Source organism: Lampris incognitus, chromosome 2 (genome assembly GCF_029633865.1).
Source record: "Lampris incognitus isolate fLamInc1 chromosome 2, fLamInc1.hap2, whole genome shotgun sequence".
Classification (NCBI taxonomy): Eukaryota; Metazoa; Chordata; class Actinopteri; order Lampriformes; family Lampridae; genus Lampris; species Lampris incognitus.
This window is the reverse complement of record NC_079212.1, coordinates 104,802,377-104,820,609: the sequence shown is the minus strand read 5'-3', so window position 1 is coordinate 104,820,609 and position 18,233 is coordinate 104,802,377. Positions and strand designations below refer to the sequence as shown.

The 18,233-nt window shown below is 42.3% G+C and overlaps 1 protein-coding gene across 1 annotated transcript in view; it reads left to right on the top strand.

The window, feature by feature from the left end:
• Positions 1 to 18,233, top strand: part of LOC130107592 (ubiquinol-cytochrome-c reductase complex assembly factor 1) — a 41,726-nt gene that overhangs the window by 5,167 nt on the left and 18,326 nt on the right. Inside the window, exon 4 of the mRNA XM_056274265.1 lies at positions 14,612 to 14,684. Within this exon, the coding sequence (XP_056130240.1) occupies positions 14,612 to 14,684 (73 nt within the window). The remainder of the gene's footprint in view (positions 1 to 14,611; positions 14,685 to 18,233) is intronic.

Sequence of the window (18,233 nt, the reverse complement as noted above, 5' to 3'; positions counted from 1 at the left end):
TACCAGAGGTCTAATCAAAGTATGCAGAAAGATATATTCCATCTGGCTGAGATTTTTATATTATGTGTAGTATCTGTTTATTTTGATAGCCAACCAAGTTTGCCTGGGAACTGGCTCATTGGCAGTAGTCTAAAATTCAAAACCGCAAGGACGTCAGGGTGTGGCGACCCGTACTGCACTTAAGTTTACGCTTCCAATAGTTTTTTTGGGACCAAGCCTGGAAAGCACCGGAGGGGGAAATCCCCCGCCGCCGACGGTCCCAGACGCTGCTCCGTCAACTCTCGGAGGGCATGACAACGACACCTTTAGTGGTGCTGCTGGAGCAGAGGGGACCCACGCTAGCCCCGTCGGGATCGAAGGCCATACTAGAATAGAGGTTTACATTGCACATCGTGCTGTTTCTTGGGTGAAAAACGATGCACCTCGGGCTGCCGGTGTCATTTCATATGGCTGAACTTTGAAATCTTCACTAAATACATAGATTAAAGTTTTACCAAACCACTAGCAGCAACTAGCAAAAAGCTAATGTAATTAGTGGTATTTATAAGCCACAAAGGAAATATGTTACATGCAGAAAGCTTTCATTTGACTGTTGGTTGAGTTTGCCTGGCAACTGGCTCATTTGCAGTAGTCTAAAATTCAAAACCGCCGGGACATCAGGGCAAGGTGACCCACACTGCACTTAAGTTTATGGTTGTGAGAGTTTTGTTTGGGACCAAGTGCGGAAAGCACCGGAGGGAGGAACCCCCCACCGCCGCCAATGGCTCCCGGCGCCGCTGCTGTGACTCTGTCAGCCCTCGGAGCGCATGCCGATGGACACCTTTAGTGGGGCCACTGGAGCAGGGGAGACCTGCATGAGCCTGGTCAGGATCGAAGTCCATACTAGAAAAGAGGTTTTCATTGCATGCCAAGCCGTTTTTCAGGTGAAAAATTATGCACCTCAGGCCGCTGTCATCGTTTCATATGGCTGAACTTTGATACATTAGCTAAATACATAGTTTACAGTTTTACTTGGGGTGACCAGATGAGGCCGGGTAAAATTTGGGATGGGGGTGTTGGAAGTGGGCGTGGTCTTCGTGGGCGTGGCCTTCAGTACATTGCATTCAATGTCAACGAACAGTAAGAGTAAAACATGTGAAAGTCAAAACTCAACACTAACATTTATTTTTGTTCATGAAGATGAAGTCAACTGTCTGTCATTAGGAAAAAGGCACATAATAACTGCATTGTATGTAACAGTGTGTAAATCATCGTCTGTTACATAAAATTCATTTTATTTTATTAATTTTTATCAGTGCAGTATCTATCACATCTGTCTGTGTAATGCTGCCTGCAGCTACACTTTCCCTGTGCTTGTGACTGCAGCTTGCTATGCGTCGCCACTATGTGTAGTTATTTATCAATTTGTGGTGCTACTGTACATGACAAAAAAACAAAAACGAAACAAAAACACAGCAGGCTTAATTCATGCAGACTACAACCATACCAGTGTCTGTCTGTGGGCATCACCAAAATAATGTTTCACAACGGTCACTATTTTATATTTTACTAGGCTGCAACTAATCAAAACTTGGGTTTAGTCTAATTTTGGAGACAGACAGGACAGGATTTGGGACAACTGCTCATAATTTGGGACTGTCCCAAATTTTTCAAGATGTCTGGTCACCTTAGTTTTACTATTACCAAACAACTTGCAGAAGCTAGCAAAAAGCTAACGTAGTTAATGCTAATTATAACTCACAAAGGAAATATGTTACATGCAGAAAGCTTTCATTTGACTGTTGGTTGAGTAAAAGAAGTGCATAATTTACACACTGACTCCCGCTCGCTGTTGCAGTCCCAGCATAAATAGTCAGCACAGCATCAGAACTATTTTCTTGTGAAAATCCAGTGACTTTTGCATTAGGTTTTGTAAACATTCCTCACTGAAATAAGCATTGTGCACAGTCCCACCAGGTTTGTAGGCATGTGAGCCTGATGTCTAAATAATTTCCAACCATTTCAGCAGTATAGTGGGATTTTTGGTAGATGGTGGGAGGAAGCTCCACTGTCCAGTTTATTTCCAAAAACTGCACACCGTTAGCATTTTTGCTGTCAAAACTTTCTCTATGCTAATGCAAACTCGCTCTCTGTACTTACAAGTCTGCTCTGCACAGGAGGTTTCAGGTTTCTTTGCCCGCCCTGCATTTGCATCTTAGACAGCGATTGGCTTTCAGATTTGTAATGTACCAAATCTAGCTTGCCCGGGGTACGTTTGAATCTCAGATGTTAGGGATGTGCAAAGACAGCTCCTCTTCCAATGAGAAAACACTGCTCTAGTGACAAAATTGCACAGATTCAAGTCAAGTATAGTTAAGGCCAGGCATTTTAGGGGAAACAAACCTAAGAAAAAAAAATTTTTTTTGACTGGTACTTTAAAAATTCAGAATATCCCAAATTGCTTGATCAAATGATCAAATTAGTGAGTTTCATTATTTATAATTAAACAGCTAAAAAGCTACTAAAAACTTTATGTGCCTTATTTATCTAAACTCAAGTCCCTACACCCATTAGCTGTGTTCCTTTGCCAAAGTGAATTGAAGTTAAAACTTTTTTTTTTACCATCTACATAGGACAAAAGGATTCCCTTGCAAAAAAGAAGTCAACTTATTTAAACTTTTAAACAAATCTGTAAAAGCTGCCTGAGTAGTGCTACAGACAGCTAAGAACCATTTGTTGTGTCAGAACTCAAGGATCTTGCACCCTTCACATTTGCTTTTAGGTTATTGTAAACAGGTTTGAGAAGGGACGTTATCGCACCTAAATGAATCAACTCAGTTTTAACTTATTTTTATTGCTCCTAACTTGGTAAGCTCTTGAGTTTGACTCTATTAAAGGAAATATTCAATGGTAACTGAAGCGTAAATCCTGATGCTTGAACTGTAGGCGGCTTCTCCTCCTCCTGCTTTATGAAACCTATCAACACTGGGCATATTTCAACAATGGCCAAGATAATTTTACCAAACCATTTTCAATGAAAAATATTGTAGTCGTACCACCCTCTTTCGGTTTAAATTTCCATCCTGGCTACACTGACAACCCCACCCCAAATGGTGATTAATTGAAGATTATGTTTATAATTTTTTTCCCCACCTTTATAACAACCAATCCTGCCCTTGATGCCTCTACTTGTCTTCTCCTTCCCTTAGGGACATACCTAAACTTAACCTCTCTTGGGGAGATACCTAAGCAGAACTTCCTTTCAACTGTCCAATAACCAGACTGTATCATAGTGTAGGAGGTAGGATTGTATCATAGTGTAGGAGGCAGGATTTCTATTTTCAGCTCCTCACTCACAAATGGGAGGAACCCCACCCTGTCTCTGATCCAGGCTTGAAACCACTATAATGAAAATGTTTTTATATATCAGTGTTTTTAATAAACAATGCTTATTATTTTACCTCTTACCGCTTTTGTTTTACCTCGGTTTCTATCACTCACGACATCGGTACTTATTGTAGATCGGTGCTTAAACACAGCCAGGTAAATTCTTTGTGTCACTCGGGTGGGCTGGGTAGGGTGGTTATAACTCTTTTTGGGCTTTTTAGTTGGAGGTGACTACTCAGTTTCACTGGTTCCTGTGATGATTATATCTTTTCCTCTGTGTTGGAGTCAGTTTCTTCAGCTGGGTCTGCTGAAATGGTGCCTCGAGAGATGAAGGTGGCACAGGCATTGTAGGTGTACAAGGTGGGACATTTGTCCAGTGTAGGCAGATGCTTCATTGTGAGCAGACACATTTCAAAATAAACATTGTTTAGTTTGCTTCCTGCTAGTTTGTGTATGGAGAATGTTGTCATAGTTAGGCGCTCAGAGGGACCACGAGACGGAGAGACAAATGCTGCTCTTTGGTATTCCCAAGCAGTATGAGAAAGTAATGCACACAAATTCAACCTGTGACTGCTAAAAATCATGGTTTTACACATGAAAAAAAAAATCATACCAACAAGAGCTAAATCATGTGGATGTGACTAGATAATCTTTTCATTGGCAGTGGACAGGTTTATGGTCATATTCTGGAGCCCTACTCTTTACCTTCTACTGATGTAGTTGGCCTGGATGTTTGGTCATTCATGTGCATTGTTATGAAAAAGGAGGAAATTGAACTAAAAGGAGGAAATTAAAGTTAACTGTATAACAATGTCCTATTCAAACGAATGATTTTTTTTATTGCCTTTGAAACAAAGATGTTTTCATGCTAATGAGTTGGCAGGTCCATTTGGCAGGGGTAGGGATCTATGTGCCATGGATAGCCATGTGTATGCAGGTTTTGATTCCAGCCGGACTCAACACCAGGTGATTTCACTGATTAGTTCCTCCTCTTTGGTTGAATATGTGCTAATCAATAAAATCCCTCAGTATGGAGTTTGTTTGGAAAGAAAACCTGGATACGCATGGCTCTCCATTCCACATGGTTTCCAACTCCTGCACTATTGAGTCACTTCACAGGAACAAACTGTGCTCTCTCTCTGACCAGAACAAGGTAGGAACTGCAATGTTAAGAGCAAAGGAATGTAGTTGCAATATTTGGATAATTTAATATGTAATTGAGATATACACTCACTGGCCACTTTATTAGGTACACCTTGCTAGTACCGGGTTGGACCCCCTTTTGCCTTCAGAACTGCCTTAATCCTTCGTGGCATAGATTCAACAAGGTACTGGAAACATTCCTCAGAGAGTTTGGTCCATATTGACATGATAGCATCACGCAGTTGCTGCAGATTTGTCGGCTGCACATCCATGATGCGAATCTCCCGGTCCACCACATCCCAAAGGTGCTCCATTGGATTGAGATCTGGTGACTGTGGAGGCCATTTGAGTACAGTGAACTCATTGTCATGTTCAAGAAACCAGTCTGAGATGATTTGAGCTTTATGACATAGCGCGTTATCCTGCTGGAAGTAGCCATCAGAAGATGGGAACACTGTGGTCATAAAGGGATGGACATGGTCAGCAACAATACTCAGGTAGGCTGTGGCGTTGACATGATGCTCAATTGGTGCTAAGGGGCCCAAAGTGTGCCAAGAAAATATCCCCCACACCATTACACCACCACCACCAGCCTGAACCGTTGATACAAGGCAGGATGGATCCATGCTTTCATGTTGTTGACGCCAAATTCTGACCCTACCATCCGAATGTTGCAGCAGAAATCGAGACTCATCAGACCAGGCAACGTTTTTCCAATCTTCTATTGTCCAATTTTGGTGAGCCTGTGCAAATTGTAGCCTCAGTTTCCTGTTCTTAGCTGACAGGAGTGGCACCCGGTGTGGTCTTCTGCTGCTGTAGCCCATCTGCCTCAAGGTTCGACGTGTTGTGCGTTCAGAGATGCTCTTCTGCATACCTCGGTTGTAATGAGTGGTTATTTGAGTTACTGTTGCCTTTCTATCAGCTCGAACCAGTCTGGCCATTCTCCTCTGACCTCTGGCATCAGCAAGGCATTTTCGTCCACAGAACTGCTGCTCACTGGATATTTTCTCTTTTTCGGACCATTCTCTGTAAATCCTAGAGATGGTTGTGCGTGAAAATTCCAGTAGATCAGCAGTTTCTGAAATACTCAGACCAGCCCGTCTGGCACCAACAACCATGCCACGTTCAAAGTCACTTAAATCACCTTTCTTCCCCATTCTGATGCTCGGTTTGAACTGCAGCAGATCGTCTTGACCATGTCTACATGCCTAAATGTATTGAGTTGCTGCCATGTGATTGGCTGATTAGAAATTTGCGTTAACAAGCAGTTGGACAGGTATGCCTAATAAAGTGGCCGGTGAGTGTAGATTGCAGTTCACATTACGATCAATGTTCTGCGAAAATAATTGCAGCACCTATTTGGTGTCTGTTTTTGCCATCCCATAGATTTGGACAAGTAAAACCAACAAACCTCTAGTAATAGCACCACATATAAAATTCTATATTTTACATTTACTCATTGAGCAGATGCTTTACAAAAAGGAAACTTGCATGAGAAGTGGCAGCTAAATTTGAGTGTTACCAACAGGCATCATAGAGCACTAAATAACAATCATACATAGCCAAGATGCATTTTATATCAAATGCATTTAGTTTAAGTGCGCTTTAGACCATTAAAAGAGTGATGGGAGAATCCAGTTACAAAGTAGTTGAACAATCCCACATCAGTATAACAGACATATCACCAAAAGTGTCAAAAACATGATGTAAATTGCAGGTAATATAATGATACAATACTATACACTGATGATACTGGTATCTAATTAAGTAAGGGCGCAGTAGTAGTGGCATACGCCATTAATAGTATTAAGGGGCAGTGGCCCAGTGGTTAGCACTGTTGCCTCACAGCAAGAAGGTCCTGGATTTGAACCCCAGGCCGTCCCAGGTCCTTTCTGTGTGTAATGGGCATGTTCCTTCCGTGTCTATGTGGGTTTCCTCCGGGCACTACGGTTTCCTCCCAGTATCAAAAAAGACATGCATGTTATTGTTAATACGCCTTTCTGTGCCCCTGACCAAGGCAATAGGAAGAAATAACTGGAGTTGGTCCCTGGGTGCTGCATGGCGGCTGCCCACTGCTCCTAGCTACACAGCTAGGATGGGTTAAATGCAGAGAATAAATGTCCTTTGTATGTATGTACAAAATGACTAATAAAGAGAAGTCTATTCTATTCTAAGTGATGCATACACACTAGTAGTGCCAACAATCCCTAGGCCTGACAATTCCAACAGTAGAATCTGGTGGATGACTGTGTGAAATGCAGCTGATAGGTCAAGGAGGATGACTATTTATGACTTGATAGCATCGTTGGCTATGAGAAATGCCTCAGTAACTCCAAGAACAGGAGTTTCAATGCCGTGAACTCTATTAAACTCAGACTGATTTGGATCAAATAGGTTGTTCTGAGACAAAAAAAAGGAGAGCTGATGGCTTTCTGCTCACAGGAGCATTTTGGCTAGGAAAAGGAGCAACGAGACTGGCTGATACTTATGAGCCAATGTAAGATCAAGTCATGTTTTTTTTTTTAGCAACAGGGTGACCTGAGCAATCTTTGGTCAGAAGGAAAAACCCAGATAGAAGTGAAGAAAAAGAACTCAAAAGAAATGTCACTGGATGCAAATGTATGTAGCGTACACTCACAAAATTAGCTTTAACAGCTGTGTTGGTATTAATAGAGAAAATACTTTTGTGTATGGTATGTGAAGAGCATGTGTCTTAATGTTACTGTTAAGAATGAGGCAGATGTGTGCACTGTTTTGTATCTAGTGTCTAGAAACATTTATGAGAACAGACAAACAGCATGTTTATGCTGCGTGAGTGTATGTGTGTGTGAGACATGAAAGGATGTGGGGATTTCAGGAAACAAGCAATTTTTGCCCAGTAGTGGGCTGGAACTTGCCTGATATCAGACAGACTTGTCAACTCGTTACATTCCATTTCGATCTTCAGTCTGACATTGACTCCACTCTTGCTGATTTCCATGGGGGAGGGGGATTCTATTTTCCCTAACCTATCACTAGAGACCAACATATCTGGCTGAATCTAGTGTCTTTTTAAGTCAACACTGATGCGTAGCCATGGCAACATACTGGTTTTGCTGGGGTTTTAAGAGTGGTGCAGAGTGAAGTAAAAATAGACTATGACGTCGGGCAATAACACATGACAACAGCTTGACAACGACATTAGTACCAACCATGGCACTAATTGGCTAATCATTAGTCCCCCACGGTGCTCAATGGATAATCCCTTTTTCAACTGAGAAACCGCTGTTTCATGTCATGATGCCAGACCAGAAGAAGTCAACTCGGTGGATTGGGCGTATTCAAAGGTCTGGACCCAGGTGAGGGCTGGAACATCAACTGGGCAGATATTTAGAAGATAACTTTGAAATAGTGGTGTTCTATCTATCAAAGTGGATGGTAGAATAGTGACACTGGGTAAACGCAACAAAACCAGCATTGGACCAGGAGCTGGCTTGAATCCCACTGGTTGAGCATATATTCCAGATATGTAATTTAAAGCGGCTATAGACAACTTTTCAACCCCCCGTTTCCAAATGGTATTATTGTTTGCACCACTGTCGCAAAGACCACTGGATCACTTTCCATTTATTAGCAGCCTGGCGACTGTCCAAAGCAAGATAAGAATCTCAATTTGAAATAGAAACCCTGATCTCAGTGCTATGATAAAGGCAGAGTAAAACATCTGGTAGTATAATAAATAGGCAGTCTGTGTTAGTTACTGATCCAGTAGAAAGAATGCCAACTGAATGTTGGTTTGGAACCCACTCAAGTCCTGCGTGTTGTATCAAACTCTGTTTACCCATCAAGATCTGTTTCCCCCTAGCCAGAGTTCGATAACCTTAATCTAACGTCAACCTACCCCTAATCTTAACTTAACGTTTACCTTAACCTAATCGTTAGCAATAGCTACCCTGTTTCCATGCGAGCGCTTTTGTCTGGCTAGGGTGAAACAGATCTCGACGGGGAAACAGAGTTAAATACTACACCGGCGATCTCTCCACCAAGTAAATGCCTGTCCAAGGTTCACTTTTGTTTTACCTCGGTTTCTATCACTCCCCCTCTTCGCCTTCTTTACGTCCTCCGTCAACATGGTTCTTTTTTGCTTGCCGGGTAGAGTTTCCACTATCACTTCAGTTGTTCCACCGTCTGCCATTTACTAGGGGTAGCTACCGATAGCTACTAGGGAAAACGAAAGCACTATCCTCTTCCTATTTTGGTTGTGCAGTGGTTGACGCACTTCATTTGTGCCATAAATTGAGCCTTCATTTTCCAGTAAATCAAGCCTTCATTTTCCTGTGAGAGCATAATCAGTGGTAGCGAAAGAGGGGCTTATAGGGGACCAATTTAAATGCCAATTGTGTGGTTATTCTATAGCCATTGTAGTGTACAATCAACATTTACTTCATAATGATAAGTTAAAGCAAAAAAGATGTCTACTGCCACTTTAAGTGTGTGTGCAAATACTGAGCCAGCATTTCAACTTCTCTTTGAGCATGTATGTGTACTTCATGTTGTATGTTAGGGTGAAGGTGTGTGTGTGTGTGTAAGAGAGAGGAAGACGGACAGAGAAACAGTTGTTACTGTGGTTTGTGTGGTGAAGGTTGCAGAAGGACTCCAGTCCTCCCAGCAGGGGAGCTTTTTTATGAGCTGTCAGCCAGGAATGTACCTCTGATTCACACACACACACACACACACACACACACACACACACACACACACACACACACACACACACACACGATTCAAGCACATCCTGACCAATCTTCTGTGTTGTACTACATCTATTTATAAGTGAGGTTGACTGATATACCTGTCTTTTCTCTGTCTCCATAGCTATACACAGCCAGGAGCCCTTCAGGATTGTTTTAACTGTACATACTAGTCAAGTGGCCTGTACACAAATTGGTTCCAGACCTGTGCTCAGTCTCTCTATCTCTCTGTTTTTCTCCTACCCGTTTTAATCAGTGGGTTGGTTTTATGCTGGTTGCCACTACTGTTCTCTTAGTCCTAATGAGAAGACGTAACAGATGAACAAGAAGCTATTTTTTTTCTATTCCTCAGCCAGCTGATGGATTCCAAAGTTCACCTGCCACTCTTTTACTGCCAGCTAGGATTTGTAAAGTAGAAAATAACCCCTTAACAATGGTTGTCATCTGCCAAAGTAGCTGTTATACCAGGCAAACCCAACCGTCGCAGATGGAGATACATTAGGAATTATGGGAGGACTGGAGGCCCTGTGCAACCCTCAGCATACAAACCAGTTACAGATGAAGGGGCTTGACTTTTTGGACATCATGCCAAACTAGTTGTAAGTCACTTCCTATGATATTGCATTGGGCATAGAAGAGACGAGCGCTACCATGCTGCGTTCATGTGGACACTGGATGTCATTAATGTGAATGAGAACAGGACGGTACGATCAGAATGATACCTGCAAATTATACTGACAATGGCAGACTGCTCTGCTGCCAAAGTTAATATAGTTAGGTAGCTGTTTTTTTTTTCTACACAAAGTAAAACATAATGTTAATTATGTAGTGTAGTAGAGAGAGAGAGAGAGAGAGAGTATTGTTTAATATAATTGTATAAAACAAACACAACAATTTTTACGATATAATTTTTTTTTCTGCTAACAATACATCACAATAGCAACCCATCATCCTGTACTTTTTTGCCGTCCTGCTGGCTCCATCGCACAGTTTGTTCTTTTTCCTATGCCATGTTGCCAACTGTCATGTACCATCTCCCGGGAAGAAAAAAAATACTAATTTTTGCCATCGATTATCATGGAAACAATCAAAGACTTCAACACTTCGAAGCACATGATACATGATAATGCGATAGATGATAACACAACAGTGTAAAGTGCATGCGTGTGTCAGCTGTTCAGCAACCTGACTGCCTGTGGAAAGAAACTATTACTGAGATAAGTGGTGTGTGATTTGATGCTCCGGTAGCATTTTTTAGATGGAAGGAGCGAGAACAGAACATGAACAGGGTGGCTGGTGTCCTTAATGATGTTTTGGGCTTTCCTTTTGCAGCGAGTGGTGTAAATATTATGAAGTGGTGGTAGTTCTATGCCAATGATTTTTGCTGTTTTCTTTACAGTCCTTTGAAGCAGTCTGCAGTCCTGAGCAGTCAGGTTGTAAAACCACACTGTGATACAGCCTGTCAAGACACTCTCCATGGTACTGCCATAAAAGTTCATAAGAGTTTTGGTGCTCATACCAAACCTCTTGAGATGCCTCAGAAAATACAGTCTCTGCTGTGCTTTCTTCAGGATGCAGTTGGTGTTGAGAGACCATGTGAGGGTGTCTGTGATGTGTAAACCAAGAAATCGAAACCTGTCCACAATTTCAACAGATGACCCATTGATGGAAATAGGAATGTGATTTTCTCTGATCTTTCTAAAGTCAACAATGATTTATTTTGTCTTACTGACATTTAAAGAGAGGTTGTTATCGTGGCACCATATGGTTGAATCTTCCACCCCCCTCCTATAGTCCCTCTCATCACTGTCTCTTATTAAATCCAATCCCTGTGGTGTCATCTGTGAATTTAATGATGCTGTTGTTGTCATATTTGGCAGCACAGTCGTGTGTAAACAGACTGTACAATAGCGAACTGAGACAGCAGCCCTGTGGTACACCGGTCCTATGAACTAATGTGGATGAGTATGTTTTACCTATTCTGACAGTCTGGGGTCTGCCTGTCAGGAAATCAAATAGCCAATTACAAATAGAGTTGCCCAGACCAAGACTTCTGAGTTTCAACACCAGTTTGGATGGTACAGTTGTATTAAAAGTAGAGCTATAATCAATAAACAACATTCTGACATAGATATTTTTCTTTTCAATGTGTACTAAAGCAGTATGCAGAGCAAGTGAGGTAGCATAATCTACTCATCTGTTGGAAGAGTAGGCAAACTGTAATGGGTCAAGGGTAATAGGAATGTTACATTTTATATATTATATAAACAATCTTTCAAGGCACTTCATAATAACAGCGGTTAAAGCAACAGATTGGTAATTAAGGCAAGAGACAGGTGTTAGGTATGGGCACAATGGTGGTTTTCTTAAAACACAGTGGAACCACATAAAATGACAGGGACAGGTTAAAAATGTCAGTAAAAACCCGAGAAAGCTGAATGGAACATGCCTTGAGGACACGGGAAGAGATGCCATTTGGCAGCTTTACGAGACTTAAACTTTTTAAAAAATGTTTTACTCACATCAGCCTCTGTCACCTGTAGAACCATTGCGCCAAAATTGGAAATGATTAAATAGTATAACTATAACTAACTGCAAGTAAGAGATGTTTAAAAAGTTGGTAGAAAATTTAATAAAGGCTGAAGATTAGTGAGTAAACTCCTGTGAATGATGAGTCTCGGATCAGCATATATTTCAAAATGAGTGCAGTTTCACAGACTCATACTCAAGGGTGGGGGCTGGGGGAGGTGGGTCACCCGTCTCTGATTAGAGGTCCTTAACCTTTTTTATTTTATTTTAAAAAAAATAAATTTCATGATGTAGATAAGTCCCAACCGGTCTACTCTACATCAACACTGGCATTGCAAGGTTCAGGGCTGATTTAAAACAGTAGATATTAACACCACCATTTTTTTTGGGGGGGGGGGCCCTTTTCTCCTCAATTGTACTTGGCCCCACAATTATCCCCACTCTTCCAAGCCGTCCCAATCGCTGCTCCACCCCCTCTGCCGGTCCGGGGAGGGAATCAAACTACCACATGCCTCTTCCGATACATGCGGAGTCACCAGCTGCTTCTTTTTGCCTGACAGTGAGGCATTTCACCAGCATGACGGAGTGCATGTGGGAGGATCACGCTATTCCCCCCAGTCCCCCCTCCCCCCTGAACAGGCGCCCCGACCGACCAGAGGAGGCACTATTGCAGTGACCAGGACACACCCACATCCAGCTTCCCACCTGCAGACACGGCCAGTTGTGTCTGTAGGGATGCCCGACCAAGCTGGAGGCAACACGGGGATTAAAACCGGCGATCCTCGTGTTGGTAGGCAATGGAATAGACCGCCATGCCACCCGGACACCCCATATTAACACCAGCATTGATGTGTTTCATCACCATACAGTCTTATTATTAAGCTTACAGCTCAAAAAGCACGTTTGGTTCATAAACAGTGGGCTGAGCAGCTAATGGTAATGTAAAGAGTTAGGGCGAAAGAGAGGAGTGGCCTTCGGATTTCCAGGTTGGAAGATGCATAGTGAACAGTGAAAATTATGTACAGGAGCCCTGTTAACATATTCTATGAGATTTCAGGGTTTTTTGCATTCATTTCATCATGTTCTTATAGTAAGTACCTTTCCCAAGAACTCATACGTCATAAAAACCAACAGATTTTTACAATCATAGCTAAGGTTTGGTTGTGTGGGAGTTTCTGGCGATGGTGTAAAGCATGGTGTAAGAAAAGAAGAATGTGGGTTCCGGCGCGTCATCTGGCAAAGAGTGGGCCATGGCCTGGGGCACAGCGTGTCTCTGTGACCTCATATCCTGTTTGTACTCAGAGGTTTGTGTTGACCTCGCTGTTTCTGCTCCCTTCCTGTGGACATTGCAGTTGCATTGATTTATTTCTCCTCAACACAATATATCAGACAGGTCAGTTACAAATGGCCTGATGCGAGGGAGGTGGTGAGGAATAAACAAAGCTGGAATGATCGTATTGGTGAGCTTTCAAAGGAAATGGTTGTGTGCCCAAAATGCTGAAATCTTTGCAGTAAAGAAAAAATGTGAAAAATGAAATTGCATCTCTGACACAAGCTAGAAGTTATTAAAAAACATTTTAAGTGTCACAGTATCCATACACCCCTTGGTGCCATGTTTATACATGTTTATTTTTTAAGTTGACAAACATTGCCAAGTTTGTCAAGACACCAACAGTGACTCTTAAAGGGTTTTTGGAGACCAGACAAGTAATCTGATCGACAGCATTTAAATCTTTTCGTTGTGCTCAAAAGATTTGGTTTTAGGACTGGGTTGTCTGTGCTTTCATTTTTTAATGTACTCTTAACTAAAAGATTTGCTTCATTGTTGATATATACATTTCTTTAGATTTTTTTTTACATTCACAACTTGTTTTACAGTTTGACATTCATATTTTTTCAACGTACCTTTTAAATTTGTTGGATATCTGCAGAGGAAAAATAATTCCATTTTGCCATTGGTTGGTTCAAAGAAAGTGTTCATTTATAATTTTTCGTTTTCAGAAGGGCTATTTATGCTAACTGCAAATCCTCTTTAAACACATCCTCAGGATTCAATTGTTCACCAAGTACTAATTTTGTATATAACATTGTTATTAAACTGTTGATTTTTTTTAATGCTTTTCTGAAATTCCATGTTTGAGGTTGGGTTATTTTTTAGACTCTTCAATTCCCTCTGGGCACCACTTGGTGGCGTGTAGGTCGTTGTTGTAAATTCCCCTTTCGTTTGGAATATTGGGCTATATATGTCGTATATATGTCATATTGACCTGCAGATCAGGTGAGTCAGCCATACTAAATTGTCCCTAGGTGTGATTGTGTGTGTCGGCCCTGTGATGGCCTGGCAGCCTGTCCACGGTGTCTCCTGCCTGCTGCCCAGTGACTACTAGGATAGGTTCCAGCATCCCCACAACCCTGGGTAAAGATAAGCAGTTTGTATAATGGATGGATGGACGGATTTGTTAAGTTGATTTAACAAGAATAGACAGAACTAAAAGGATATGTTGCAAGTGATTGCCCATTCTGTTGTGTGGTAGAATTTTAATTAATGCCACCAATTTCAAGTGAGATTATTGGTGAACATGGTGCCACTTGTTTTACCATGAGTAGTCATCTGAGCTATCCTACATCTGTATCCTACATCTGTATCCAACTTAATAGGACTTGAAATGGTGTGAATGTAAGTATGATCACTGTAATTGTCAGTGATGCTCAACTCCTGTTATGGTGTGGTTTATTAATTTTGGGTGCTAAAATGTCTAAGTTTATGCACAATAAATATACAAGTCTGGATGTTTATGAGCGACTGATTTGCTAATTTGTTTTCTCCCTCCTTGTCTTCACAGAAAATCAAGATCGCTGCCTTGCGCATGTACACATGCTGTGTAGAAAGAATCAATTATGATGAGTTTTTCCAAAGTAAGTCTACAGGAACAAACATGCTTGGTAGATTTCCACTATGTTGACACGTCAACTATGTAGCATGTAAGACTGTTTAGTGTGGCAGTTGCAGAACAGCTCGGTGCTGCACTGGAGACGCAAAGAAAATGTGACAGTATGACAAATGAAAAACAAGTAATGTTGATATAAAAAAAATGTATACACTATGTGATTATATGTGATGTAATTGGTAGAGTATTACACCAACATTCAGAGGTTTTTAGGAATTCTCTTCTCTGTATGGTAGAAGATGGCACTAATGATAGTCATGTTTCCACCACCATCCATGGTGTTGTGCAAATTAAAAAAAAAAATTTGGAAAGCTGACAAATCAGTGTGTGTTTCCATCAAATGGTGATAAGTAATATAATAAATGGCCTCCCTGTGCGCTGGGCATTAACAACATTAAAAAGATGCCAATAACTTGCTTTGCAACAACACCTCGTACAAAAGCTAACAATTGCCTACTCCCAGAGGAGAGGAGTTTTATTCTTGGGAGTTTTCAAGACTGATATGTCATTGCCAGGGGCAGAGCTAGGCTCTCAGCATGGAGGGGGGCGAATCATTCTCAGGGGGGGCCTTCTGATAAAGGCATTTTAAAATTCTCAACTATAAAGTAACTGATATATCCTATCCTATCCTATCCATAAACACTTGTTATTTATAGAGCCAAGCAAGCCTATGTCTAAGAAAACATACAGTGAAACCACTTTGTCAGACATGCCTGTTCTGAAGAACAACAACTACAAAGAACACGTTGCCAGTCAGGGTTGCCCAACATGCACTCACCATTGAATGAACGCTTGAGTCCCAAGTGGTACACAAACTACACACACACATCCACACAATAGAAACATCCACACTCTTCGTAGGTGAAGTTTGGGGGAAATACATTGTAACCTCTCCTACCAGCTACTTTACACAACCTCTCCCACCACTCTGTCTCACTTGGTCGGTCTATCGCTCTCTCCCCTTCGTCACATATCCCCTTTCTTTACGCAACATTTAATTAGAAAGGACATCTCTCTCACTGGCCCTGTGATGGCCTGGCGGCCTGTCCAGGGTGTCTCCCCACCTGCCGCCCAATGACTCCTGGGATAGGCTGCAGCATCCCCACGACCCTGAGAGCAGGATAAGCGGTTTGGATAATGGATGGTTGGTGTTGCCAGTCACATTAAAATGTTTCAGCACTGAGGATAGCACATGGCAATGCATCGATTGACGGATGGTTCAGCACTACCGCTGATAGACAGCTAGGCCAGGTGCACTGTCTTCAGTACCACGTTTTTTCTTATACGGGAATAACAAACATGAAATAGACACTGCAGTCTATATAACACTACAAGACCTATTCAACATAAAATAGAAAGCGGTTTCAATACTACAAGGCCTTTTCAAACATAAAATAGACACCCCGGTCTACAGCACTATACAAGGCCCAAAGTAGACTGTCTACAACATCACAGACAAGTGCCGAAACGCAGTAAGCATGGAGTTAAACAACAGATTAATCTAACATTGTGACTGATTTCATCATAACAAAAATATAAGTTAATAACAAATAAATATGAATGTTTCACTCTCAAATTGTTGTCCCTGCTCAGCCTGCTGTAGTTTATTGTAGTCCATTTGTGTATTCCACAATCCTCTGTGGAACAAATTAATCTGAACAGGTTAACAAACTTTTTACATATCATGGTTCCTTTTTAAAATTTCATCCTCCTTGCCTTCATAGTGGCAAACCTGCCAACCACTTTGTCTTTTTCAGTGTTTGTGACCTGCTCAACATACAGCAAAGTGAGACTGAATAGTCTGGCCTCATCCATGCACGAACGCAAACCTAACTAAAATGGAAGGAGTTTGTGTGTAGGTCTGCATGTGTCTCTATGTATGACTGTCCTTCGATTTTCTCAACTGTTCATCCGATCGACTTCACACTTGGCGAGTGTATTGTGTTTTTTTCCCCTCAATTGTATCCAGCCAATTACTCCACTCTTTCGAGCCGTCCCAGTCGCTGCTCCACCCCCTCTGCCGATCCGGGGAGGGCTGCAGACTACCACATCTCCGATACATGTGGCATCGCCAGCCACTTCTTTTCACCTGACAGTGAGGAGTTTCATCAGGGGGGCGTAGCCCATGGGAGAATCACGCTATTACCCCCAGCCCCCCCCCCCCGAGCAGGTGCCCCAACCAACCAGAGGAGGCGCTAGTGCGGCAACCAGGACGCATACCCACATCCAGCTTACCACCGGCAGACATGGCCAATTGTGTCTGTAGGGACGCCCGAGCAAGCCGGCGGTAACACAGGGATTTAAACCGGCAATCCCCATCTTGGTAGACCGCTATGCTACCCAGACACCCCTGGTGGGTGTATTGTTTAGGACCCAAAGAAGTGCAGTGTTTAGTGTGACGTTGTTGGGATGAGTTGTCGAAGGACAGACAGACAGACAGACGGACATTCTCCCCCTGGCGACTGGGTGAACAGTGCCACTCTGAAATTGCAAACCACGTCTTGGTCGGAGGGGATTACACCAGAACAGCCACTGCACTAGTAGCTCTTAATGGCTGAAACTTTGTTCAGCACTAGTGTTACTGATGGGAATGGCTTTGTAAAAACGAGCGGGGCCCCTACTGAGTGTGGGCCCTGGGGCGGTCGCCTCCTCTGCCCCCACAGTCACTCCACTTGTGGTCATTGCAAGAGTTGTCAGTGGGAGTTTCTCTCGACTCTAACTTGTATTGTTCTGTGCAGTCCAAAGACAAAGATGAGGAAATGCAATGGACGATATTAGAATGGTTAAAGCAATAGTTACTATACAAACACAACCGCTGTGCACATGGGAAGAGCGGCACACTACACACTTATTTTACCCCCATGTCATCTTTTATTAAAAAAAATTCCTTATCCGTCATCGCATCTACTCTTTAATGCCAAAAGCACAATTCTTGCTTTCGGCTGGAACACACAGAGATGACGAGAAGAAATATGCCAAATAAATAGAGGTTGAGTGGTCTGAATCCATTTCTTGACTTTGTAAAGCCTTCATTCCTTTTCCAGTTCGTGAAAGCTAAAAATTAGACTAATTTAAATTTCTCTTTACAAAACTGATGCAGAACCCAAACACATACATTTTTGAGAGTGGTGTCTGTTGTCAGCCTCAGATGTAATGTTCGGAACCTGACCAAAACACTCCCTTGTGCCCCGTGGCATGTTTCTCTCCAGCGTCCTGTGACACACGCACAGTGAATTCATGTGTTGGCAATGGTATTCTTTTAGACCAAAGCAAACACGCTCATAAACAAGTGTGCTCACACACAATCAGAGCTCAATGTTGGTGATACACACACACACACACACAAACACACACACACATTAAGGCGTTGGTCCTCGGACCAGTCCAAATAGACATGATTGGCGCCCAGGGACTCTGTCACCACCTGCCAGACACATTTACATGGCACTTTACGACCTGGCACACCTACACATATACAAACACACACTTGGACGGACATGCTTTCTCTCTTTCACTC